The 27,490-nt window shown below is 42.8% G+C and overlaps 1 protein-coding gene across 2 annotated transcripts in view; it reads left to right on the top strand.

Annotated features, from left to right (window-relative positions):
- The window catches only part of WDFY4 (WDFY family member 4), a 226,034-nt gene that overhangs the window by 15,318 nt on the left and 183,226 nt on the right, over positions 1 to 27,490 (top strand). For both annotated transcript variants that reach the window (XM_081561673.1, XM_081561666.1), the window contains exons 5-11: positions 351 to 540; positions 2,810 to 2,999; positions 4,978 to 5,135; positions 6,613 to 7,065; positions 8,126 to 8,230; positions 9,631 to 9,821; positions 16,980 to 17,560. In XM_081561673.1, coding sequence (XP_081417799.1) covers positions 351 to 540; positions 2,810 to 2,999; positions 4,978 to 5,135; positions 6,613 to 7,065; positions 8,126 to 8,230; positions 9,631 to 9,821; positions 16,980 to 17,560 — 1,868 coding nt within the window. The remainder of the gene's footprint in view (positions 1 to 350; positions 541 to 2,809; positions 3,000 to 4,977; positions 5,136 to 6,612; positions 7,066 to 8,125; positions 8,231 to 9,630; positions 9,822 to 16,979; positions 17,561 to 27,490) is intronic.

The raw sequence follows: 27,490 nt of genomic DNA, 5'->3' as shown, positions 1-27,490 counted from the left end.
GAGTACCAGCCAGGGATTCAGGAACACAGCTCTCTTTTTAAATAGCACCGTTAATTCTGCATTTTAATCACAGGTGGCATTTTCTGCATTTTTATATAAAAAGACACCTCTCTAAGTCAAACACTTTGTGTTATTCTGAAGTGGAAAGGATAACCACTACTCGTACTGGGTTAGGAGTCCACATTTTAGCCCTGCCACCTTTTTATAGGTGGCTGTTGACCAGATCAGTCTCAGGCAGAGGGTGATCATCCACAATTCTATCTCTCCTGCTGAGACAAGGAAAAGTAAGGGACAAATTCATTACAGGAAGGAGGCTTCCTAACCAGAGACTTTGTATTTTTCCCCCTTAGATGTTGCTCAACATTTGCGGTGAGGCTCAGGGTCTGGAGGGACTTCTCTCAGGAAATGAGCTCCAGTCTCTCATGATTGCCACGACATGTCTTCGGGAGCACAGCTGCTGCTTTTGGAAGGAGCCCACCTTCTGTGTGCTGAAGACCATCTCCAAGGCCCAGAACGTCGGCGTCATCCAATACCTGCAGGGTATGACCCTGGGAGACCAGGGATGGTCTGTGGGCATATTTTCTAGAATAAGACCCCGGGATGCCCTGGCAGCATTAGCATAGATTCCAGGGATCAAAAAAGAGATGAACAAACAGAGTTTTCACTGATGTCCAATTATGCCTAGTAGGTGACCCTATATTACTTGGGTCCATTCATGACAGGGCTTTTACTGTTCATTTTGATGATCCATTGGAAGGGAGAGGGAAAGGGCAACTCATTTACTACACATACTGTCAAACACATACTATGCTGGGCTCATTTGTATAGTATCTAATTTTTTTGAGAAAGATATTGATGATTAATGCCATTTTGTAGTGAGGAAACAGATGATTAAGAGTGATAGAAGAATTTGCCAAGGCTCCCCAGCTAGTGAAGAAGAGAATCACATATTAAACACGAGATGTCCAATTCCAGTGCTTTAGGTTCTGCTCTGGACAGTGCGTAAAAGTTAAGGACTTAGATTCTGAGGTTAGACAGCCAGGCTGTGGGCTCCTGCCCTGTCCTCCTAGCTGAGTGACCTTGAGCACTTTACTGTCTGTGTGCTTCAGTTCCTTTGTCTGTAAAATGGAGATAACAATCCTGATCTCACTGGATTTTTGTGATGCATTAATGAGTTGGCATATTTGAAGCCCTCACATAGAACCTGGCAGCGGACCCCCCATTGGTCAGCATCCCAGCATCATTACTTAGCTGTGATCAAAGGTTATACCCTGAGGGAATCAATTCTTTTAGCTGCCCCAGGACTTCCCTTAGCATCGTCTGTCTCCCAAGATCTCAGGTAATTCTGGGAAGCATGGACACCACTGTGGCCTGCAGAATCTTGGGAAAATGTATTGGCCTCCTTTCAGGTGCTGGCCCATTGTGGGGCAGGGAGGGAGGCTCTGCAAGGATAACTTGTGTGAGTAGGTTTTGACAAAATTCTTCAGCTGACCTTCCCACCACCGTTGTTCTGCTTCACCAGTTGAAGTGCCTCTTAGGAACACAACCATCCATCTCTTGGGCTAACTCCAAGGGATCTGAGCCTGCCAATGTAACCTGCTTGTCTACAAGCACTTGTTCCATGACTTGTCTTCTTTCTGGGACCCCTTATAATAGAGGGTGTCAGGGGGTGAGCCCTGGGATGAAACATCATCCCCAGTTTCATGACTGAAATTTCCCAGTGAAGCTATGTTCCAGTGGTTAGTGTAGGGCTGAGCCAGGCCTGAGGTGCTCAGCAACCCAGGCACCCCTCACAGGCTAGAGTCAGAGACCCCTGAGAAAAAGCTGCCTGCCTTGGTGGCAGGGGTCTCTCACTGTAGTCATTATTCTCAGCTGGAAAAAAAAAAAAGCCATGTTATGGAGATCTAGTCACCCAGATTCCTGTGCCCAGGGCCCCTGCGGGGAATGAGTATTTTCCATGGACCTATAAGCTGAGGAGAAGGTCAGGAAGTGAGGACTAGGCTGGTGTTTCCCTGCCAAGCCGGCAACTCTCAGTGCTTCCCTGCCCAGCATGCAGGCTTGGGATCGTGTCCTTGGCCTCACAGGTGAGGGACTGAACATGCCTTATCTCAAATTTTGGGAGACACTTTTCCTGAACACTGGCGTGGCTTTCCTGGCATTCAGAAGAGGCTTCTCCTAATGAAAGAGCCCTAAAAACAGTGATCCATCAAAATGCAAACCCAATGGCATCTTTCTGCTGACTCAATTCTTCCCCCAGCTTCTCACAGCTCTGGGGTAAACAGGGTGTTCCAAAGCAGGCCACACACCAGCTGGACCGTCTTCCGCCCTCTACCTTGTGGAACACACTTCCGGGCTCCAACCTTCTGGATTCTTTAGTAGCTGAAACACACCGTCTTTTTGCCCTTTGTCTTCCCACGTGTTCATATATCCTTCCCTGCACTTTTCATCAGGCTAATTTCTGCACAGCATTGCTTCCTTAAGGTCTCCTGTGACACTCAGGTCTTGTGTCTTGCATCTTGTTATGTAATGGACCTGGATCCCTCTGCGTGCTGGGAATTAGGGGCAGAGGGCTAAGAGACTTTCATCCTCTTCCTTTTTTACTTACTCTCCATCTGGGCCCCAGAGCGTGGCTCTCAGGATGGCACTTCTCAGAGAGGAGGCTTCTTCTTGATCCAAGAGTCAGCAGAAGTGTTTCAGATGAATTCTTATTCACATCTTGACATACAATTTAAAATCAGGTGGAGAGGGAATGACCACTGCAGCAAAGCTATTGTCTCTGAACTCAGCATGGGTATGTTTCCTCCTATAGCCATGGATTGCATCAAGATCTCCCTCCAGAACCTCTCCAGACTTGTTGACACCCTCCCCGCTCCTGAAGTGAGCGAGGTAGTGAGCCTCGTCTTGGGCTTTGTGAAGGACTCCTATCCCATCTCCTCAGCTCTGTTCCTGGAGTTTGAGACCGGGGAGGGCTACCCTCTGCTGCTCAAAGTGTTACTTCGGTAAGTGGCTGTGCTTGGTGGGAAAGAAACAGCGGAATCTGAGGTCCTCAGAATCATATATGGTGCTCTGGAGAAAGATATTGAGGCTTCTCAGAATGTCTTCTGAAATACAAATCTCCATAGATGGTGCCCAGAGAGACTTTCATTGCAAAAGTAATACAATGTGCAGCTGAGTTTGAAGCTACTTCTTTAGGAAACCAATGGGTGATCTCAATAATAGTTTCACCAAGTCCATTTGGTGGCATGTACTGCCAGCATGCCTGCTGGTATGACAGTCACCTGTCAGGGTCTACATCCTATTTGGAAGGCTTTCTAGGATGGCTGTGACAAGCTCTGCCAGTATGATGGGGGGCTGGAAGTGCAAACCCCAGGACTAGCCCTCTACCAATGGCTGGTAGAAGCTGATGCATATACACCCAGCAAAGTTGCCCCTTGGGTGGGATAGCTCTACTTTGCCTTCCAGAGTCCCCAGGAGGACTAAGCTCCAACTGCTCTTGCTTGGTAATGTTCCTATACTGGCTTCCTTCCATTTCCTGTCTCAGAGGGCCTTTCCCCTACTGTTATTCTCAAATTATTCATCCATGGGAAACACACAAAGATGTGACTCAGCAAAATCTGGACTAATTTCCTCCACTCTGAATTGCTATGTCATCTTCAAGTTGGGTCCAGGGATTGGATAAACCAAGGGATGGCAGTGAAAGAAACTTGCTGATGGCCCAGACTCTTCCACTGGCTATGGGGAAGCTCTATAAGGGCAAAGCCACAAAAATTCCCTTGGCTTAGCTCTGAATATGAGCAGCGCTGTTCATCTGTAGGGTACAGATTACCATTGTGCTTCACAGATTTTGCTAGAGTCAGGCTTTTAGTCTAGAGGGATGACTCGGATAAGGGGACTGAAATCTCAAAGGGATGGGATTAGATGATGACATCCAGAGGACCTTCCTCCAAAGGCACACACAGAATGAATATCTCTATGTGCTTAGTCTGTCAGACTCAGACTTACTCTTAGACTCAGTCATGTCTGACCCTTTGTGACCCCATGGACTATAGCTCACTGTAGCTGTGCATGGAATTTCCCAGGCAAGAATACTGGAGTGGGTTGCCATTCCTTTCTCCAGGGGATCTTACCAATCCAGGGATGGAACCCAGGTCTCCCGCATTGCAGGTGAATTCTTTACTGTCTGAGCCACCAGGGAAGCGCAAGGAACGTCTCTATGAGAATGCCATATTTTACACGAGTCTGGACCATCACTGACTGGTGACTTCTACCATGGATGTCTCTGTCATAGCAGTTCCTGAATATCTCTTTGGTTAAATGGCTGGTTGGTTTTCCCCAGACTTCTTGTGGAAGGCATGAGGGAAAATAAACTGTTCAGGGAATGTCAGAAAGGACCCATATCGGCTCATTTGTTTTCCTTCTTGCCTTAATGGAAGTCACACTGCCAGCACTTTTACCCTTGACATGACAATGAGACTTAAGAGATCATTCTCTATGAGAGGAGCAAGGCAGCCCACTACACATAAGTAACTGAAAACGAAAGAAATACCCATCCTTGAAATAAGCATGATGAAATCTAATAAAGTGAAATTATTTCCTATGATGTTTGTATTGTTGCTCTTCTGAAATATCAAATCTCTCATTCTGGGAGTGCTCCTGCCCTTTTGGTGCCTGAAGCCTGTACATTTTGGGGGTCCTACCAAGGAAAGCAGCTCTCCTGTGAGCAGATGCTGTGGCTCTTCACAGGTTTCTCTGTATTCTATCTCTGCAAGTTCTTAGATCTAGGGCTGATGCTTGGAAACAGAGTGACTTTTATTCACAAACCCCCCATGCCTTTTGGTGCTAAACTGGTGGAGATCTTTGGGGTCATGCTGAGCACTGTGATCTTCATTGCCTCTGCCTCCCTGTGATGAGCACCTTAAGCAAACCTGGCTGTTCTGTCCAAGACATCCAGGGAGTTGGTCTCGTCTGTCCCCACAGGTACAACGGACTGACCCAGAGCGAGGTTGACCCCCATCTGGAGGAGCTCCTCGGGCTGGTGGTGTGGCTGACAACCTGTGGGAGGTCAGAGCTGAAGGTGTTCGACAGCATCACTTACCCGCAGCTGGAAGGCTTCAAGTTCCATCACGAGGCTTCTGGTGGGTCTCTGGATGTCTCTGGGTGCCTTGTGCCCTGACAAGGCAATGCAGGTCATTTCCCGATTCTCTGTGCAGAAACAAACATGCGGCACCTGTCAGTGTCTCAGTAGGGTCTGATTCTGTCTTGCCTTTGGGGGATTACCTGTGTATTTAGAATCTCTCCTTTATACATTTTTCCAAATGCCCTGAGTGAGACTTAGAGGAAATGATCACTCAAATAATGGAGACAGTCTATGATTTCCATTCTCACCTCTGATGTGACTTACTCGGTGGCATCTGCTTGTCTAACAGGGGCTGATGGCTCTAAAATAGCAACCCAGGCTCAGGGTCAGTGCCTCCTTAGTTCTATGATATATTGATTGATTGATTGACTGATGAATTCAATCAACATGTACTGATGCTTCTGTCCAGCAGCCACTCTGCACCCTGCTGGAAACCACTGTGAACAGGCCGGGTGTCTGCGCCTTAAAGATGCTCTACAGAGACCGTCACATAAACCCTGAGCTATAATCTATTCAATAACTGGCTGATAAATAAGAACAGTGGTGACACTAGGGGTGAGGTTTAGGTCTGCCTGAGTCAGTCAGGAAACTCTGCACAGAGAGTCTCATTCAAGAGAGGTTTTAAGGCAAAGGATGGGTGGGCCAACAAGAAAGGAAGGGGACGAAGCAGAGGGTGAAAAGCTGTGAGGCCAGTGTAGGAAAAGCCACTGGATGTGACTCCAGCAGACACACAGGGAAGTGTGTGGATTAGAGAGGAGTTTCAGAAACATTTCGAGTGTCTGAGGCAGAGAGGGTTCGAAGTGGAGAGTTCTGTGAGGAAGTGTCTCAAGGGCAGGACAGAATGAGGTTTAACCTTGTATCTGGAGAGAAAAGGGGGATGGGTTCAGATGGTCTTTTTATTTAACAGCTTGTCTAGAAATGAAACTGACTTTGCTTAGTGATCTTTAACATCATTTGATTTTAACTAATTGAAACCAGTCCTCAGCCCTGTGCTGCCCAATGGAAATATAATGTGAGCCACATTACATAATTCTAAATGTTCTAATTACAAAATTTTAAAAATTAAGAAGAAACAGGTTAAATTATTTTTCATAATACATTTTATTTAACTCTATATAGCCAAAATATTACCATCAAAAATGTGATCATACAAATAATCATTAATGATTTTTTTCATTGTGTACTTTTCTTTGTGCTATGTCTTAGAAATTTGGCATGTATTTTTGACTCACAGCACACCTGGGTTCACAGTAGCCACATTTCAATGCTTAATCAGCCGGCACGTCTTGGACAATGCAGCTCTAACCTTACTCATACCCTAGGCAGATGACTTCTCTGGACTTCTGATAGATATTTACTACAGGAATTAGAAAGTAAAAACTTTAAGTGGCACATCCTCGCGATAATTCAACCACATATTTCTAGGCATAGTCAGGAGAAATGGCTTGCAGGATGATTCCTTTTTGCATCTTCAGGGGTGACTGTGAAGAATCTTCAGGCCTTTCAAGTCCTGCAGAATGTTTTCCACAAAGTCAACGACCCCATCCTCTGCACCAAAGTCCTGTCATCCATTAGGACCATGTGGACCTGGAACGCCCGCAACTTCTTCCTACTAGAGTGGACCCTGCAGCCCATCTCGCAGTTTGTGGAGATCGTGTCCCTGAAGCCGACCCTGGTGCAGAGGCACTTCTTCCAAATGCTGGAGGCCCTGGTGTTTGAGCTGCGTTACGTGCCCCATGAGATCCTGCGGAAGGTGCAGCGCCTGATCCAGGAGAGCCCAGAGTCGCTCTGTACCCTCGTGGCGCTGCAGAGCATCCTCAGGATTGCCGGTGGCGACCCGCTCTTCACTGACATCTTCCGGGACTCGGGGCTCCTGGGTCTGCTGCTGGCCCAGCTGCGGAAGCAGGCCAAGATCCTGAGGAAGTCAGGTGCCTCCCCGGAGCGTCAGGAGGGGAAGTGGGGAATGGGCCGGGGTCAGTGTTAGCTGGGCCTGGTCTGTGTGCCAGCCCCACCACCCATCAACACAACAGAGAGAAGTGAGTGTGCAAATGTTGCCTGGTGCCATGAAGGTTAGAGAGAGTACCCTGGGGATACATGGCTTCACAGAGCAGGCAGCCTCCCTGTTTTCTGTAACTTGCTTGCTCTTTCCCATGATAAGTTGAGGGGATAGGTGTACCTTTAAGCCAACTCATGGGACTAACTCATGCCTGATGAGTTCTAAGCTATCAGATACCTCCTGCACCAGTTATTGTCTGAGTATGTGGATGGGTAGATGGGGAGACAACACAACATGGCCTCAGAAATGCAAAAGGGAAAGGGCTTTCAGAGAGGCCTGAAGCTCTGGGTGGGGGAAAGGTGTGGGATCATCTCTGGGGTCTACTGCAATATGGCCACCTTGCTCACACGGTGCTGTAAGGCTCAGTGATCTCCCACTTGGAACAGAGGTCAACAACCAGGGCCTTGCTGGCCCAGCTTGCCCCTCTAACCTTGGCCACACTTTTGCGTGCCCTGCGGGGTTGTATACCCATGGCTTCTTGGCTACATCCCCTCACCTCTGCCTCAGGAGTGCTGGCCTGGGCTCTTTTCCTGCCTAACCATGCCCCATGTATATACCCTGGCTTTCTCTATAAGCCTTCCAGGGGATTCTGATGCAATTCAAGTTGGAGAGCTTCTGATGTAGGGATTGTAGGGTCATATCTTACAAGTTGGGATGCACACTCCTTTATAATGGAAGCATGATATTCATCTTTCTTTAAGAAGATAGACATTGGACATGTCAATGGATGTGAGTTTGAGCAAACTCCAGGAGACAGTGAAGAACAGGGAGGGAAGCCTGGTGTGCTGCAGCCCGTGGGATCGCAAAGAGTTGGACATGACTTAGTGACTGAACGACGACAACAAAGAGGGTAGAAAAGTAATGGAATTGGAGATTTGGGGCCATATCACATGTACTTAAATTTTTTTTTCATTGTTTCTTAAATATGGCAGGAAACAAAGAGTTCAGTCCTGGAGTTCAAGATACAGAAAGAGAACTGACTTGTGTGATGCTGAAAACTGTGGTCATGCTTCTGAAAGGGTCAGTTAGGAATGCAGGTGAGAATGGTACCAAATTCACATTGTGACTGCTTGGGGAAACATTGACTATTTCCTGCTGATTTATGTCAGAGTTCAAAGGCTATATCCAAAGAATAGCCAACACTATGGCTGTGGCTGATGTCGATTTACTGCTTGATGTCTAGTGATCATCAGTAAATTGGTAGACACACCAGTTGACACTTTTTACTGTTTAGGTTGCTAATAAGGTTGTGAGTCAAAGAGTTATCTTAAATTTACGAGACCACAGAAACCCCATTTCCCTCAAGTAAAATCTTTTAATATCCTGCTGCACTGACTATAGATGCTTTTATAAAAAGATTCAAATTGTAAAATATTGTCATCATTTTTAAGAGATATAATCTGATGTGCTTCTAGCCCATGATGGATTTAGTAGCTTCATTCATTAAAAAAAAAATAATTTAGCTTCCTGAGATCATATGGCTCCCATGTTTAAAAATACATGCATAAAATATATGCATGCATGTTATACTATGAAGCAGACGCATCAACAAAGTGACATGAATGGGTTTGGTGATCTGGTGCATCTTTACCTGGGGCCCTCACAGGTCAACTATACCAAATGTGAATGACTATTTCATTATGGTAGAGCATCTCTAATGTGAGACTATAAAAGATTTCCTAGAGGTTCTGGTTAAAAGAGAGGTACATATTTTTAGGCTCCCTCCCAGAGATCTAATTATCAGGTGAAGATAGAGCCCAGAAATCTACTTTTAAATAGGCCCCCTAAGTGACTCCATGTAAGGAATACTTAGCCCATAATTGGGAAATCCTGCCTCATGGAGTTGACCAGCTCAAATCCACATCATGCCATTTGAATGATCCATTTATTTCCTGGTTCTTATTCTACATGTAATTACTCCAAAGATCAGTCCTGGGGAAGAAATTCTTAGGATTACTTTTAAACAAAAAACATACCATTAGCCAAATTTCTTTGATTCTGCTCCCCCACCATCCCAAGAAACTGCCTATGAATTAAATTCTGGCTTGCTTTCAACAAGACTTTAGGCAGAGTTAAGAACTGATAAGGTAAGAATTGCCGTTGGCCCTGGATTAGGGAATTATGTGGAAATAAGTGTCAGAGGTATGTCCAATTAAAATTAATATTTCTTAGAAAGGGGAGGCAGTTTCAAAAGCAGAATTCTCACTGGAGAAGAAAGTAGTTTTCTTTTTAATTCTCAGCTCCATAGTTTCTCTATTCCTCTTCTTATTTTAACAGTAAGTATTGATTGTGAAAAAAAAGTTTCTAATGGGTGGGAAAAACACATACATATGTAGCCAAACAAACTTGGAAATTGTAAAGAAAAGCTGTCCTTATAATTGAAACTAAGGTGCCAAGGCACCCATCACTCTAACAGTACTGTCTGTCTGGTCCCCAGTTGTCCTGAAAGACCACGGCATGGTGCCCTTCATCAAGATCTTCCTGGATGATGAGTGCTACCGGGGAGCCTCACTCAGCATCTTGGAGCAGCTCTCAGTCATCAACGCCGAGGAGTACATGAGCATCATTGTGGGCGCTTTGTGCTCGTCCACGCAAGGGGAACTACAGCTGAAACTGGATCTCCTGAAGGTGATGTCAAGTCCCCCTTTGTGATGGGCTTTCCTATGGACATGCAGCAAGTGATCGGCATTTGCCCATGCATTCATTCCTTCACTTGGTCACTATATCATACAGGTAGAGTAGTACCAGCTGCTGTCACAAATAAATCCAACTTCCTCAATAGCCTGGCACATTAGAGGTTTCTTACATATGGTCCAATCAGTGATTGGGAGGAGTGTCATTCAGGGACAATTGTCACCTAGGCATCTAATCCAGCCAGCAGACAAAGGAAAGGAGAGCAAAGAAAATGGCACATGTTCTTTTTCTGGCCTAGGCCTGGTGCATGTTAACCTTTGTCCAATTTTCTTTGGGCAGGATTCATCCGGATGCATGAGGTGCCAGGAAATGTAGTCCTTGGTTGGGCAGTTACTTCCCAGCCACGCTGTAAACTATGGAAGTGGAGCCCGAATTGGTGGTGGCCAAGTTGCTGTCTTGTTTACTTGCCCAGCATTTAGTGAGCATCTACCAATTAGCAGGCCTGATACAGAGTGCCCAGGACACACAGTTGAATGAAACTCAGCCCTTGCTAACTGGTAGCTCTGGACTAGGACTAATATTAAGTAAGCAATCATGGCGATGCAGCATGGTTATGCCCTGGTAGATGCTGGAAGCAGGCTGCCATGGGAACAGAGAAGTAGAAACCAGCGTTGCCCTGCATGTTTGAGGAAGGGTCACAGAGGAGGGAACGTCTGAACTGGGAAGAGGAAGCCAAAGGCAGTCAAAGGCACAGGAACAGTGGTTACACAGGGAGAAGTCAAACTAGGGTGTCACCTTTGGACAACAAAAGGAAGCGTATATTTTTGTTTTTATAATATTGTTAACCATCATCAAATTGTCTTAAAATAGTTAAAGATGATAAGAAGTATCATCAGCCTTACAGCTCTCACAATTTTCTTACTGTTCCTGCTTTTCCATTTCTCTTGTCTGTGGGGGCTTATATCTTTAACAAAAATCCCCTATTTTTCGTTTATGGCTGTTTAAGAGAAGAGCAGACTGAAATGCAAATATCCCCCAGAGAGCTGATTTGGTGACCTGTCATGTCTATGTGCAAAAGAACCCTGTATGCAATACACACTCCTATTTCATTACCATGTTATACTGGACCACTGGTGAATTTTGTATAATACAAAGTTGCTCTCACTTCCAAAATTAAACCCTCAACCATATTTAACCATGACTATCTCAGTACAAAACCATTTTAACAATTAGAGAATGACATTCAGTTTATTTTACCTACTTTAATTTCTCAGCAAAGCCAGTGTCAGGCACTGATGTAGCTGTATTCATGTCATCTGATGACCTAAGCCTATAGAGCTCAGCATAGCCAATGTGTCATGAGAAGCCCATCCAAAAGTGACATTTGACCATAGTTATCATGCATTTCTTAGATGACAAGAACCAAAACAGTGATTTAATCACAGAGTCAAAAAATCAGTGAAGGTGATTGAACAAAAAAGGAAAGTCAAAGGTCTTTTGAAAGACACTGGAGTTCCGTGGTTATGTGAAGTAAAAGGACTGAGGGGAGCATGTAGAAGGGAGATTAAGGGAGAGAGATAACAAGAATTAATGAGAGTTTATAGTTGGAAAGCACCTTGGCTTCATGTGGTGCAGTCCTGATGTGGCAGCAGAGATAGGCCTGGAGAGATACTAATACTCAAAGGTGAAGTTGAATTTGAATCTAAGACTATTGAATTAAAATTTGGTGATCTTTTCTCTTCACCATGCTCTTTGTTGAATTTTTTTCTCATATGTTTCTGTTCCACTTAATTTGAAAGAGGGACAGGGAAGGCAGGGAGCAAGGCAGTCAGGACTTTGATTTTCTATTGGATGAATAATTGGAATTCCTATCTGTACCTGGCATTTTCACATTCATAGTCAAACAGATCCATGGAGAGGAAAGTTTTGGAGATTACAGTGTTTTTGTGTTTATTACAGAAAAGCTTTCTGCTTTGCTCCAAAGTTCATCTTGTTTACCTGATAGCCCAGAGGCAGCTTACTGGAGTGTCAGACCTTGGGTAATAGGACTAAATTTCCAGAATTAGCCATGTGAAGCCATGGTGTTTAACAGATTCAATATCATTTCAGTATCATACTATCAAGAGAGCACATCAGGGATGAATACCTTGTAAGCTTATTTAACACAGTCATACCCTGGGCTTCCCTCATAGCTCAGTTGATAAAGAATCCACCTGCAATGCAGGAGACCCCAGTTCAATTTCTGGGTTGGGAAGATCTGCTGGAGAAGGGATAGGCTACCCATTCCAGTATTCTTAGGCTTCCCTTGTGGCTCAGCTGGTAAAGAATCCACCTGCAATGTGGGAGACCTGGGTTCAATCCCTCGGTTGGGAAGATCCCCTGGAGAAAGGAAAGGCTACCCACTCCAGTATTCTGGGTCACAAACAGTTGGACACGGCTGAGCAACTTTCACTTTCACTTTCATCCTGTGCTCAATGAGCTGTCTTCTTCCTGGGTAAGTCACTGCTGGGCAGTGGGGAGGTTGCCTGGAGCCTCCATGGCTCTTCTGGGACCAGGCTGATAACACACTGAAACTCTGGTGGGTTGTGGGGAAGGATTGGGCCCCAGAGCCTCTTCTAGCCTTGCCCACCATCAAGTCCTATGAGCAACTAGCCAACATTTGCTGGAATCTGATGTGCAATCAGCCTTTGTTCTAAATCACTTTGGGAACCCCTTGGGAAACAAAGATGTAAAATTAGTTCTGGCTAGATTTCCCTTTTTGGTAGTTGAAAGTGTGCTTGCACTATGCCTGCAAAGTGGGTCAGATGTAGAATGAAGGGGAAGTGATGGAATGTGGGGACCTCAAAGGCAGGACCCTCCACCCCACCACCTGATAAAGGTTTGCCATCTCTGAAGTATATTAACATCATGGTGCCACCCTCGCTTACCTTCCCTGAGAATTAGCCAGTTGCTCTGGAGGAGAAAATTCCTCCAGAAACATGTGACTTAAGGCAGTTACTTCCAAAAATCCAGTGGTGCTTCCATACCAATACAGAAGCACATGTGACTTCACCACCTAATTCTGGCAAATGATAACCGAGTTAAAGAATAATGTAAGCAAATGAATTTCCTCTCCACGGCCAGTGGGACCATGATTGGGTTATGCACAAATTCAGATTGATTTGCTAATATACATTTAGCTGTTCAACTCTGAGCTTAATCACATTACCTCACCCGTCTTCCAGCATGACACATGGAAAATTATGAGGAATAACAAATAATAGAATGTGAAATAAATCCTGTTAGTCCTAATATAGTTAGCGCTTTGCAGCAGACATCCATTTTATAGATTCAAGCTGGAGGAATACTAACTCAGAGACGATGACATGGTAACTGAGTTAAGGAGGAGAAAATGTGCTTAACGCTGACCTTTCTTGAAATGTGTCAACCCTAGCCTGATTACTTTGACTTCAGCTGATTAAATTTACTCCCTTCCGCAGACTTGCAAGCCTAGGTGATGCATTATCATGCAAAGTTGAATGACAGTAATGGAGACCCTCCTCCTAGGCCCCCAGTTCCTGACAAATCGTTTCCCGAAGTAACGCAGTATTTATTTTCCTTTATGATAGAAATGTTTCTCTTTAGTTGCTATGAAATTAAGTCTTTGTAATTAGATTTTGGACTCTTTACTTTATGACTCTGCAAATATGAAATTAACCCCATCCCAAGAAATAATAGAGAAGCCTGAGTTCTAATGACATTACCCCCATTTTAGATAATGACTCTGAATTTAATAAATCAAACAAAGCAACAATTAAGAACAGTCATTCCTTTTTTTCCTACCCCTGCCCTGTAGGAGGAGAGAAGTGCCATCTAGGAATTAAGGGGATAGACCCTCTGAGAGACACAGATCATAAGGATGGCTATTATTGTGTTGCTGTCTTTTTAAAATATCTGCTCTCAGCACTCGGAATGACGGAGATCTGTTGAGCAATATTTAGTATAAAACTGGAGAATTGGAAAGTGGTTTCTTAAGGGAAGGGGGGAGTTTTAGTGGTCATCTAGCACTCAGACAATTGCTTATAATCTGATTAGTTTTATTTGTTAATCATTCTCTCTTTTGGGTGTTTATTTTGTCATGTGTCATGTGATAAACAGAAGACTTCCGTTCATTCCATTTGCCCTGAATAACGTAATAGTGGTTTTCAGAGCTATTGAAAGCACTCACATAAATTTAGACAGTTTAACACCCTACAGCCTCAGATTTCTTGATGTATGGGTACTTTATTTGTTTTTCATGGTACTAGTCACATTGAGACAGGTTGAGACAGACAATGCTGAACCACACACTAATGGTTGGTCAGCCTTTCATGTGGATTATCAGATGGCAGGAAGAGACTACCACCACTCAGCATACTTGAAGGTTAGAGCGCATTTCCACCTTGGTAAAGAAGTATTAATTCTGTCCAGAGTGAGTTGCTCATATAAGGCAGGCACAGAGGACTGGCCCCAGAATCCCAGGGTTGGGGGTGGGATTTTAGTAAGGCAGCTGTGGTGATGCTGTGTATTCAGAGAAAGTCCCTGCCTAGTCTAGGGAACTCTGTGCTGCTAAACCATAAGCTTTTACTTTCACCAGCATTACTATCCTGGAGAATCTGTTCTAATAGTCTACATGTAGTCTCTTTAAGGACTTGCCTATAAATGGAATCTTTCCTGAGTTTTGAGCCAAATACATAAGTAGTTGGACTTCCCTGTTGGCTCAGTGGTAAAGAACCTGCCTGCCAATGCAGTAGACACGGGTTTGATCCTTGAGTCAGGAAGCTCCCTTGGAAAAGGAAATGGCAACCCGCTCCAGTATTCTTGCCTGAGAAATCCCATGGATGGAGGAGCATGACAGGCTACAGCCCATGGGGTTGCAAAAGAGTTGGACATGACTTAGTGACTAAACAACAACAGAATTAGTTAAGTCAAATCCTCACCTAGGAGGAGAAAGCAGCTATCACTAGAAACACTTGTCCTTAGTGTTTCAATTTGCCTCTATCTGTCAGACAGTCTGGAAAGCCCATTTCCCTGAAGCATATCCCATGACTCTGATTTGATCCCCTGTTGGTGGGTGACCCTGATGCTGAGTTTCTTTTAAAGAACAAAATAATTCAATTTCCCCACAGCCATCCTCCTGAGCTGTGGTGGGCAATCATTGATCTAACCACCGAAAGTCATGCATTTCCTTTTCCTATAACTGGGAAAAGATCAATTGACCCATATTGGTAAGGATGAATCTTTCTACATCACTCTATATGATAGTTTGTCCATTTTGAGCATAATCGTGACCTTTGGCCTTGTATAGATTCTCCTAGTTTCTACAATCTTTGTGATGTTTACTTGAAATGTCATTGATGGGGCAGTGGGAACACTTTAAGCAGCTTCTTGGTCATCATTTCTCTCTATCTTTGAAAGAGTCCTTGCTTGTGTGCATTAGCTTAGTTTTGGCTCATTTCATGCTTTCCTACCCCGTGCCTGGGTTCACCGTCCACCAAGCAGTTCAAGCTTCTTGTAGCAGGATATAATCTTAGATAACAAAATTTGGGTTCTAGTGGTACACATTATATTGTTTCAGATAAACACTAGTGTTAGGTTAGAGTTACCAGCATTTTGGAGATAGAACTAGAAAATTACTTTCCCCCGCAAAGTACATGACTTCATATTTCATATTTACTTGTAACTTTACTGAGTTTCTATTTGACTTTCTCTATATGAGAATTTAGAAGTCTAGTCCCTTTGCTCCCTTTTCTGACCCATCAATTTTCTCTTTGTCATTGGATTTTCATGTATTATGCCACAGACTATCACCCTAAACCATGCATTTAAGACACAGTTTCACCCATCTCTCCCAAATTAGGAACTTTTTTTTTTCTTACTTTTTTCTCTTTGAACCTTGTTTCAAGCATCCTGAAATTGACTTTAAGTTGTGCCTGCCAAGAAAATTCTCTTTCCTGTGTCACTAGAGCACTAAACATGGTAAAGAATGAAACAACTCAAATGTTCCTCCAGCATCTACTAGCAAAACTACAGGGACTAGTCATTTTCTGGGAAACATGCTTAAGAAACCTGGGTGTTTGATGGAGTCCCATTCAATTTTCATGAATAGTAAACAACTAAATACCAAAATCTAGAGGCTTTTGATATTTATCTAAAATCATCCATCCATTCTTCACTCTTAGGTGTGAGACTTTAGCCCCAGAATGAGAACTTCTTAAATGCAGTCCTTCTTTCCTTCTAAAACATTTACTGAACACGTAGTGTATATCATGGGTACTAGGACCAAAGAATGGTACATTGGAAGTGCTTAGTAAATGTTTGATTTCAGAGGGAATTAAAATTTTGGCTGTTCAGAAAAACCTCAGCAGTCTTGCAAAGGTGATTCTACTGTGTGCATTGTAATAGCCTAAACTCCACACATAGTCTATATTATATGCTATACCTATATGTTTCCCTCCATTAAGGATTTGTCTTCTCCACCTTAATTCCCTTTTATATTCACACCAGGTTTTAAGTAGATTTGTTGGAGTATCTTCCGTTCATTAGAAGTACCTGTGCTTGCACACAGAGGAAGGTAAATAGTAATAAACTGCTTTATATAGATTTCACAGTGTTTCCTTTTGCAATATAGAAAATGGTTCATTCCATGAGTTTAGCAAGTATTTATTAAGTAGGTGCCACAATCCAGAGCAGTGAGTAAGCCTGATTTCATGTCACTTCAATCTAGATGAAGGCTGTGACAATTTTCAAATAGCGTCAATGCAGGATGATGAGAGTTCTGATTGGGGAGTTAGAGGTATGAGCACTCAACCTGGGATGAGTATAAGTGAAGGGTCGGAGAAAGCTTTGTGGAGAGAGATGCACTTGGGATATAAGAGAGTAAATCAACCCTATAAAGTAGCATAGGCTTTAAGAGCAATCATTTGAACACAGACACTAAGGGGCAACCCGAAACTAAAATAAAGAGGAACAGTACTGACCTCCCAATATTTCAGAATTGCCCCTGGGTAGCTCGCTATTCCTCTGGCATGGATCCTGGAGGAGCATCAGGAATGCTCTGGCACTGCTGGGCTGGAGCTCAGCGTTAAAGATCTGCTGCCTGGACCTCACTGACTTTTATCTCATTGGTTTCAGTCTCTGCTACGGATCCTGGAGACCCCCAAAGGCCGCGCTGCTTTCAGAGTCTCCAGTGGGTTCAACGGGCTGCTGTCCCTCGTCTCTGACCTGGAGGGGTCTCTCCAGGAGCCCCCACTGCAGACGTGGCGGGCAGTGTCCCCCAGCCAAACCCTGGACCTTGTCCTGCACACCCTTTGTGCTTTGTCTGCTGCATTGTACCTGGACCCTGTCAACGGTGACTTCTTTAGGAGGACCGGGCTCTTTGAGAAGCTGGCCGAGGACCTCTGCTTGCTGGGCTGTTTTGGGGCCCTGGAGGAAGAGGACGCCCCTCCGCCCTCCTGGGAGGACACAAAGGCCAGGCCATTTGCTGATCTGCTGAGTGCGGCCTTTTCCTCTGCCAGCCTGCTCCCCCCCAAGATCCAGAGCTGCCTGCAGATCCTCAGCTTTCTGGACAGCATGGCCCGAGGCACCCTCCACCTGCGCAGGGACCTGAAGGATGCCCCGAGGACCAGGCAGGAGCTAGTGGTGGACCCTCAGAGGGGAGAACCTGGCAGTGACCCCCAGGGAAACTTCAAGCAGTGGCCAGACCTGGAAGAAAGGTAGAGCTTTGCTGCCTACTTCCCTAATCTGTCCTTGGTGCGTCTGTCTCCTGTGTCCCATGCACATAACCCGCGCATGCGTAGTACAAAGTGGGTGTGCGGAAAGTTACACCGCTACTAACTCTCCAGAGTCCATTCCCAGCAAGGGTCCTCCTACCTGATGTTTAAGCCAGTAGGAGACCAAAGTGGATTCAGAAGCAAAGGAAACCTTTCTTCTTTTAACAGAGAATGGAGAGGTGCAAGCTCTCTTGCTCCGTGGACAAGCTTGGGGTGGGGCTATCTTTAGGGATCCTGTGTAGAGGGGAAGAGTGGAGACCACAGTGCTGGGCGCACTATCTCTGCACATGGCCCACTGCCACCATCTTGAATCGAGTATCGTGCACCTCGCTTCTGCACCAGATCTGCGGGTTGCCGTGTCCTGCGCAGCCATTTTGCACTAGGAACGCCGGTCTGAAGGGCCTGCCCGGTGCAGGGCCTCTGCATGCAGTAACCAATGAACAAGTGAAACTAGACTGAGCACAAAGGAAGAGGTTAGACCTTATCTTATCACCTAGATTCCATCTTATGTTTCCTGGGGATCCCAGTGGGCTTTGCTGGTGACAGCATGATTTTCTTTCCTTTAAATCAGGTTAACTTTGTCTTTTCTTTTCTTTAAATCAAGTTTCTTTTCTTTAAATCAAGTTAACTTCACCCCCGCTACCCTGAGAGCTGGCAGAAAACAAGTCTGACTCAGTTCAGGGTCGGGGAATGCTGATGAGTCACACTGGAACCAGGGAAGCTTACCTCATCTTGGAAACTGAGGGCAGAGCTCTGCTGTGCACAGGCTCACTTTCTCCTTTGGCATCTTTGTTGTGCCTAGGAGCCTAGGTGCCTGGGCCCAGCCTCTTTGGTGTGCTGAGTAGCCTTTGCCTTACTAGATTGCATCTCCTGCCTGCCAGGGCACTGCCAGGGCATGGGTGAAGTCCTTGACTTGTGAGACACATACCATAGCATCCTTCCCAAGAAGTTCTTTCTTGCTCCTTCCATTTCCCCTAACAAGGACTTCTCTTCTTCAGGCTAATCTTCTCAAGGACCTGACTTTGATAAACAACTCTCTCCTTTCATTCCTATAACACAGAATTCCACTAAAGTGAGGGAGCACAAAGAACTGCCCACCCCCCTTGGATCAGGAGGGGGAAAATGAAAGAACAAAGCAACGGAATAGTTGGTATCTTTTTTTTTCATTCCTCTGAAGCATCGATGATAAGACAAAAATTAATATTGCAGCAAACTATCCTGCCTGCCACCTCTCCAGGTCACATTGCCTTTAACACCACAGAATTCTCTTCTGAAAGACATTGCACATGTTTATCCAAAGCGAGCACCGTGTGTGTCAGCCAGCCATCAGTTACTGGGAGCTGGTGGTGAGGGCGTTGGATGTCAATTCTCCAACCACTGTGAAAATCATGATTATTCTTGTTTCATCGGTTAATCTGGTAAATCAATTTGCTTTCTGACCTTGCATTCCTTCAGAATTTGCTCATGATATAATTATTGCTAGATTTGACTTGCTGACTTTTTAAAAATATTTTTTGTTTGTGAGAAAGTTCAGCCTTTCACACTTTCCTCGCTATTTTTACTGTCAGATTTATGCTGGCCTAATCAGTTGGGCGATGTTCCCTCTTAGTTATGTAATAGAACTTGCCAGTAAAACCTCAGGACCCTGATGTTTTCTTGTGGGAAAATTTATTCTTTTTTCTTTTATCTTTTTTTTTAAGAGCAACTTCTTTATTGAGACATAGCACCATAAAATTCGCCCATTTAAAATGTACAATTGAATGTTTTTCTTGTATATTCACAGAATTATATGATCATTACCACAATTGATTAGAACATTTTTATCACATGGAAAAGAAACTCCATACCCATTATCCATTATTTTCCATTTCTTCCACCCCTACCTCCAGTCCCAGGCAACCATTAATTTATTTTCTGTCTTTACTGACTTGTCTATTCTAGATATATAAACAGAATAGTAGAGTATGTGATTTTTTTTGTTTCTGGTTGTTTCATTTAGCATAATGTTTTCAAGTTTCATCCATGTTGTAGCATGTATCAGTACTTAATTCTTTTTATTGACAAATAATATTCCAGTGTGTATATCACAGTTAACTTCTACATAACAGCTGATGGACATTTGGGTTGTTTTCACTTTAGGGCTATTATGAATAATACTGCTATGAACATTCATGAACAAGATTTTTGTGGACACATGTTAGCGTATCTCTTGGCTAGATATCTAACAGTAGAGTAACTAAATCGTATGGTAACTCTATGTTTAACATTTTGAGGAACTACAAATCATTGTCCAGAGTGACTGCACCCTTTTATGGTCTTACTAGTAGTGTGTGAGGGTTTAGTTTGAACATCTTTTTGTCAACATCTCTTGTCATTATCTCTTTGACTATAGCCCTCCTAGTGGGGATGATCTGGTATCTTATTGTGCTTTTGGTTTTCATTTCCTTGGAGGCTATTGATATTGAGAATCTTTTCACGTGCTTGTTGGCTACTTGTGTATCTTCTTGGACAAAAGTCTATTAGACCCCGCACCTTTTAAAAATTGAGGTGACATTGGTTTATAGCTATATATTTCATGTGTACAACATTATAATTCGACTTCTGTATATACTATAGTGTGCTTACCACCAAAAATCTTGTTTCCATTCATCACCATACAGTTGATCCATCTTACCCATATTGCCCTCCTGCAGCCCTCCTTCCCTTCTTCTAACCACCAATCTGTTATCTGTATCTATGCTTTTATTTTGTTTTCTTTTTTTTTTTTTTGGCTGCACAACATATGGGATCTCAGTTCCCCAACCAGGGGAACTGAGATCCCTGCAGTGGAAGCATGGAGTCTAACCACTGGGCAGCCAGGGAATTCCTTCTATGGGTTTGTTTTTGTTTTGTTCTATTTATTCACTTATTTTTGTACTTTTTATATTCCACATATGAGTGAAATCATACACTGTCGTTTCCATCTGACATTTCAAGTAACATAATACCCTCAAGGTCCACTTATATTGTAAATGGCAAGATTTCATATTTTTCATGGCTGTGTAGTGTTCCACTGTGTGTGTGTATGTGTATGTGCATGTGTATCACATCTTCTTATCCATTAATCTGTTGATGGGCACTTATATCATTTCCTTATCTTGGCTATTGTAAATAAAGTTGCAATTAACATAATGGTGCATATATCTCTTTGAATTAATGTTTTCCTATCCTTTGGATAAATACCCAAAAGCAGAATAGTTGGACCATATGGTGGTTCTGCTCTTAATTTTTTGCAGAATCTCCATGATGTTTATTTACATTCCCACCAACAGTGTATGAGGGTTCCTTTTCTCTGCACCCTCGCAAATACTCCTTATTGCCAATCTTTTTTTTAAAAATAATAGCCACCCTCTTGGGCATGAGGTAATATCTTATTGTGATTTTGCTTTGCATTTTCCTAATAATTAGTAGCATTGAACATGTTTTCAGGTGCCTGTTGGCCACCTGTATGTAATTTTTGGAATGTCTACTTTGAGTTCTGTCCATTTAAAAAATTTGTTCTTTTGTGGTTGAGTTGCATGAGTTCTTTATATATATTTTGATTACTATAGCTTTGTAGTATAATTTGAAATTAGAGAGTGTGACACCTTCAGCTTTATCCTTTTTTCTCAGAATTGCTTTGGGTATTCAAGGCCTTCTGTGGTTCCATACAAATTTTAGAACTTTTACATTCTATTTCTGTGAAAAATACTGTTGAAATTTTGATAGGAATTGCATTGAAGCTGTAGATTGCTTTTGGTAATATGGACATTTTAACAATGTTAATTCTTCCAATACTATAGTAAATAAGAGTGGTGAGAGTGGGTATACTTGTTTCTAATCTAAGAGAAAACGCTTTGTTTTTCACTGTTCAGTAAGATGTTAGCTGGGTTTGACATATAAGTTATTTATGACCTTTATTCATTTTATTGGGAGTTTTAAAAATCATAAATGGATGTTGAATCTTGTCAGATGCTTTTCCTGCATCTGTTGAGATACTCATATGATTTGTATCCTTTTGTTTATATGGTATATCATATTGATTGATTTGTGGATGCTGACTCACACTTGTATCCTTAGAATAAATCCCACATGATGATGGTGTATAATCCTTTTAATGTACCATTGCATTTAGTTTGCTACTATTTTGTTGAGAATTTTTGCATCTATGTTTACCGAAGACATTGGCCTATAATGTTCTTTTTTTGTTTTGTTCTTGTCTGGTTTTGGTATCAAGGTAGTGCTGGCCTCATAAGATGAGTTAGGAAGCATGCCCTTGTCTTCAGTTTTTTGCTTGATATCCTTCTTTTAATGTTTGGTAGAATTTGCCAGTTGTCTGATCCTGGGCTTCTGTTTTTTGGGATATTTTTGATTACTGTTTCAGTCATCAATAGTGATCAGTCTATTTAGATTTTATGTTTCTCCATGAATCAGTCTTAGAAAGTTGTTTGTTCTAAGATTTTATCCATTTCCTTTAGGTTGTCCAATTTGTTGATGTATAGCAGTTCAGAGTACTCTCTTACAATCCTTTGTATTTCTGTGATATCTGTTATAATTTCTCTTGTTTCTGATTTTATGTGAGCCTTCTCTCTTTTTATCGTGGTGAGTCTAGCTAAAAATTTGTCAATTTTGCTTGTCTTTTCAAACAACCAGGTTTTAGTTTCATTCTATTGTCTTTTTAGTCTCTAATTTATTTCCACCAGGTTGTTTTTTTTCTTTTTTATTTCCTTCCTTCTACTGACTTAGGGCTTTGTTTCTTCTTCTTTTCTACTTCTTTACATGTAAGCTTAGACTGGTTTGTGTTTTTTTTTGAGATTTTTCTTATTTCTTGGGGTAAGCCTGTGTTGCTATAAACTTCTCTCTTAGAACTGTTTTTGCTGCGTCACACAGATTTTGGTATGGCGTATTTTCATTTGAATTTGTCTTCAGGTATTTTTTGAGTTCTCCTTTGATTTTTTCATTGACCCAATAGTTGTTTAGTACCATGTTGTTTAGTCTCCACGTATTGTGATTTTCCCATCCTTTCACTTGTAATCGACTTATAGTTTCATATAGGTGGTTGGAAATATGCTTGATATGATTTCATTCTTAAATTTATTGAGACTTGTGTCCCAACATATAGTTTATCCTGAAGAATTTCTATGTGCCCCTGAAAAGAATGTGTATTCTGCTGATTTTGGATGGAATATTTATTTAAGTCTGTCTACTCTAATGTTTCACTTAAGCCCCGTGTTTCCTTATTGAATTTCTGTCCAAATAATCTAACTGTTAATGTAAGTGGGGGTATTAAAGTCCCCTACTATTCTTATGTTGTCAATTTCTCCCTTTAGGCTAGTTAAAATTACTTCATATATGTTGGTATGCCTATGTTAGGTCCATATATATTAACACATGCTATGTCTACTTGAGGGATTATCCCCATTTTTTCTCTTGTTATCTTTTTTGGCTTGAAGTCTATTTTGTTGGCTATGAGTATGGCTATACCTGTTTGTTTGTTTGTTTGTTTTTGCTGCCATTTGCTAGAGTATAATTTTCCATATCTTCACTTTGAACCTATATTTGTCTTTAGAGCTGAGATGTGTCTCCTGGAGACAGCATATGGTTGGGTCTTGTTTTTTAATCCACCCAGCCACTCTGTCTTTCAGTTGGTGAATTCAATACATTTACATTTAGGGTGATTATTGATATACGAAGTCTCAATATTGCCATTCTACCTTTTGTTTTCTGGTTGCTCTATATCTTCATAGTTTTTTCCCCCTTGCTTTTCTGTCGTTTCAGTTTGGTGGTTTTATATGACATTTTTCTAAATTTTCTGTTGGTTATGTTTCGTGTCTCTGCCCTGGATTTTAGTTTTATGGTTACCATGTGGTTTGTGTAAACTGTTCCATAGGTTGCTGTGTTGTGTGTGTGGTCAGTTGCTCAGTTGTGTCCGACTCTGTGATCCCATGGACGGTAGCCCTCCAGGCTCCTCTGTCCATGGAACTTTCCAGGCAAGAATACTGGAGTGGGTTTCCATTTTCCCACTCCAGGGAATCTTCCCAACCCAGGGGTTGAACCTGTGTCTCTTGTATCTCCTGAACTGGCAGGCAAATTCTTTACTGCTGTGCCACCTGGGAAACCCATTTCATAGGTTACATAGTTCTTCTACTGAAAAGTTGTCATCTTCATTTGCTTATACAGATTTTATCTTTTTATTCTTCCCTTTTAGTTTTGTTGCCACAAATTATCCCGTTTTGTGTTGTGAGTTTATTACCAAACTGAAGTAGCTAATTTTTTTTAATGCTTTTATCCCCCTTTGACCTGTATGCTCTAATTGCTTAACAACTTATTCTGATACAGAGTTGCAGCTTTCTGATTCTGTCTCTTACCTACTCAAAGTTTTGGGGACTTTTGCTCCTTTGTTTTAGGTAGAAGAGCTCCTTTCAATATTTCTTATCAGGCAGGTCTAGTAGATGAACTCCCTCTGCTTTTGTTTGTCTAAGAAAGACTTTATTTCTTCTTCATATCTGAAGGATAACTTTTCTGGGTAGAGTATTCTTAATTGACAGTTTTAATCTTTCTATATATTGAGCATATTATTCCACTCTCTCCCGGCCTATAGCATTTCTGCTGAGAAATATAATAACCTAAAGGGGGTAACTTGTAGGTTACTGTCTTTTTTTCCTCCCAATCATCTTTAAAATTCTTTCTTTATCACTGACTTTTGACAGTTTTAATGTAATGTGTCTTGGAGAAGATCTTTTTGCATTGGAATAATTGAGAGTTCTATTAACTTTGTGGACTTATATATCCAGTTTCTTCCCAGATTTGGAAAGTTCTCAGCTGTTGTTTCTTTGAGTAAACTCTCTTCTCCTTCAGGGATACCCATTATCTCTAAGTTGCCTTTTCTAATCAAATTGGATAATTCTTATAGAGTTTCTTCATTTAAAAAATCTTATTTTCTTACTTCTTTTAACCAAATCATTTCTAGGTTTCTAACTTGGAGCTCTCTAATTCTCTCTTCCATATGGTCTGCTGTTTCTACTGCTTTCTAACCCATTCTTCATCTCATTCATTGAGTTATTCAGCTCCAGAATTTCCACTGGTTCTTTTTAAGAGTTTCAGTCTCTTTGGTAAAGTATTCCTTCTGTTTATTAATTTTACTCTTTGCTCATTGAGTTGGCTTCCTGAGTATTCTTGTAGTTAATTGAGTTTTCTCCATGACAGCTATTTTGAATTCTGTCAGTTAGATCACAGTCTTCTGAGGCTTCAAGTTTAGTTTCTAGAGAGTTGTTATTTTCTTCCTGTGATACTGTGTTATCCTCGTTTTTCATGGTGCTTGATAAGTTGTTCCTCTGCCAGTGCATTTGAAGGAGGAAATGTCTTTCTTATTTAGGTGAGGCTTTGTTTACTTTGAGTCTAACAATTCAAGTTCCTAATTAAAAGGCCTTTCTTTTGTTGTTCAGTAGGTGGTGCTGTAGCCCAAGTTTTTGCTTTCTCTTCGTGGCCTCTGGCTATGTTTGAAAATCAGCACTTTCCACCCGACAGTGCCTCTGCCAGGGGTGTCCCTGTGGTCTCACGGTCACTGCCCTTCCTCTAAGATGGCTGGTGCCTTAGCGCTGCCAGTGTTGCTGCCGTCACTGGCACTTCTGCCTGGGGCACTGGGATGGCAGGTACTTCTGCCATGTCTGGGGTCACCTGGGTCACGGGCACTGCTGCCGCTGTGGGGAAGAGGAGGAGCCAGGATCATTGGTGTCTTCATCGCTTCCAGGGTTGCTGCGGTCATAAGTGCTGCTGCTGGGAGGAGGGGAGCCTGGAGCTGTGGGTGCAGCTTTGGCTGGAGGGACCAGCATCATGGGTCCTGCCACCGTTGCTGCCCAACTCCCTGTGGCTGTGGGTGCTGTTGTGGCTGGAGGTCTGTGTCCTATGTGCCATCTCTGTGGCTGCTACCAGATTCACTGAAGCTGTGGGCTCAGCCGCTGTGGCTGTGGTCGGGGGCCAGGATCCCAGCACTGCCTTTGTCCCTGGTTCTGTCTCCTCTCCCTGGAGTATTCTTGCGTGAAGAATCCCATGGACAGAGGAGCCTGGTGGGCTATGGTCCATGGAGTCATAGAGTTGGACACAACTGAGTGACTAACACTGCCTCCTCTTTGTGCCCCAATTCACCCACCTTCAGATATATAGATGTGTGGATCTCTCCAACATCCTGGTGGGATGAGCACAGGAAGCTTCGTGGAGGTATGAATGTTTTACTGAAGCAAGAGAAGCAAAGGGAGCTTTTCATAATACCATGGTGCTGGTGTCTACCTTCAAAGCCTCTGCATGTGTGTGTGCGGGTATGTGTGTATTTGTCCTGCTTTTTCTGGATACTCCCACAATAATAGTGATGATTTGCTAAATGTTCTGACACAATAGCCTGCAATTTAAGGTTTGGGCACTAACTTGTAGATGGCATCAGGCCTGATTCTTTATAGATAACTCCTGTGTCAAATGTCATCCCGATTTTACAATGAGTAATTTTTAAATGTATGAGAGTCAGATTTCATAAATAGAACAATTTTTTCTCATTAAAATAAATACATCACCCTTGACCTTCCCTAATGGTTAGAAAAGAGGAAGTGAAACCCCAGCCTCTTCTGAGAGAGTCTGTGGGGTAAAGGACAGGGCAGTGGGCTGGACATGGGGGACAGGGTGCTCATCTGTGCCCCCCACCGACACTTGGCATCCCCCTGGGCAAGCGACTTGGCTCAGCTCTGTCTATACAGTGGGCCCTGCTCTCCAGGAGGAAGACAAAAGCTGTGGGCCTTGGACTCAGGCCTCTGTATTCTACACCTTAGTGGCTGTATTCCTTGAGACTTTTTCTTCATCTCACTGTGCTTTGATTTCTCAATTTGAATGTAGGGATAGTAAGAGTATCCATATGGAAGACTGTTGTGAGGTGAGCACTGGAGATGATACTGTTTTTAGACACAGTGATCACAGCTGCTGTTTACTGAGCACGTGTGTCCAGAGGCTGTGCTTTGCTCTTCAGAAGCATTGTGGGTGTGTGTGTGTGTGTTAGTCGCTCAGTCATGTCCGACGCTTTATGACCCCATGAACTGTAGCTCACCAGGTTCCTCTCTCCAAGGAATTCTCCAGGCAAGAATACTGGAGGGGGTTGCCGTTTCCTTCTCCAGGGGATTTTCCCAACCCAGGGATCGAACCCGGATCTCCCCCATTGCAGACAGATTCTTTACCATCTGAACCACCAGGGAAGCCCTCAGAAGCAATACTTAATCTATATAACAACTATGACGCAGTAACATTTTTTACAAAATAGAAGATATATATTATAAAATACCAAATATATACTGTGACTTCCAAAATATAGAATATATAATACCCATGAAACACACACCACCCCCTTCACAGCATGCATCACACACACACACACACACACACACACACACACACACATACACACACACCACCACACGCTGCAGTAGAGCTCAATAAATGGCAGTTGCCATGGTGATTAATCATGCTGAGCTTCTCTGGTGTTTAACAGATCCTTCTACCTGGGATGGATGACGTACTTCTAGGCCAGCCAATCCACAGTGTGGGTCTGGAGAAGGTGGACAGGACATTGGGTCAAGTGTTTTTTTTTAAATCACGAAAGGGTATTGAATGTAGTCAAATGTTTTTTCTATATTATTTGAGATGACCTTTTTTTTCCCTCTGTTTATTAATGTGGTGTACTGCACTGATTGTTTTTTTAATGTTGAACCACTCTTGCTTTCCTGGGATGAATCCCACTAAATCATGGTATATAATCCTAGGCTGTTGGATTTATTTTGCTAGTTTTTTGTTGAGGTTTTTTTGCATGTACGTTAATGA

This window comes from Giraffa tippelskirchi, chromosome 2, assembly GCF_054371585.1.
Source record: "Giraffa tippelskirchi isolate mGirTip1 chromosome 2, T2T-mGirTip1v1.2.pri, whole genome shotgun sequence".
Classification (NCBI taxonomy): domain Eukaryota; kingdom Metazoa; phylum Chordata; class Mammalia; order Artiodactyla; family Giraffidae; genus Giraffa; species Giraffa tippelskirchi.
The sequence above is the reverse complement of the archived record's forward strand: the minus strand, read 5'-3'. Positions and strand labels throughout refer to the sequence as shown.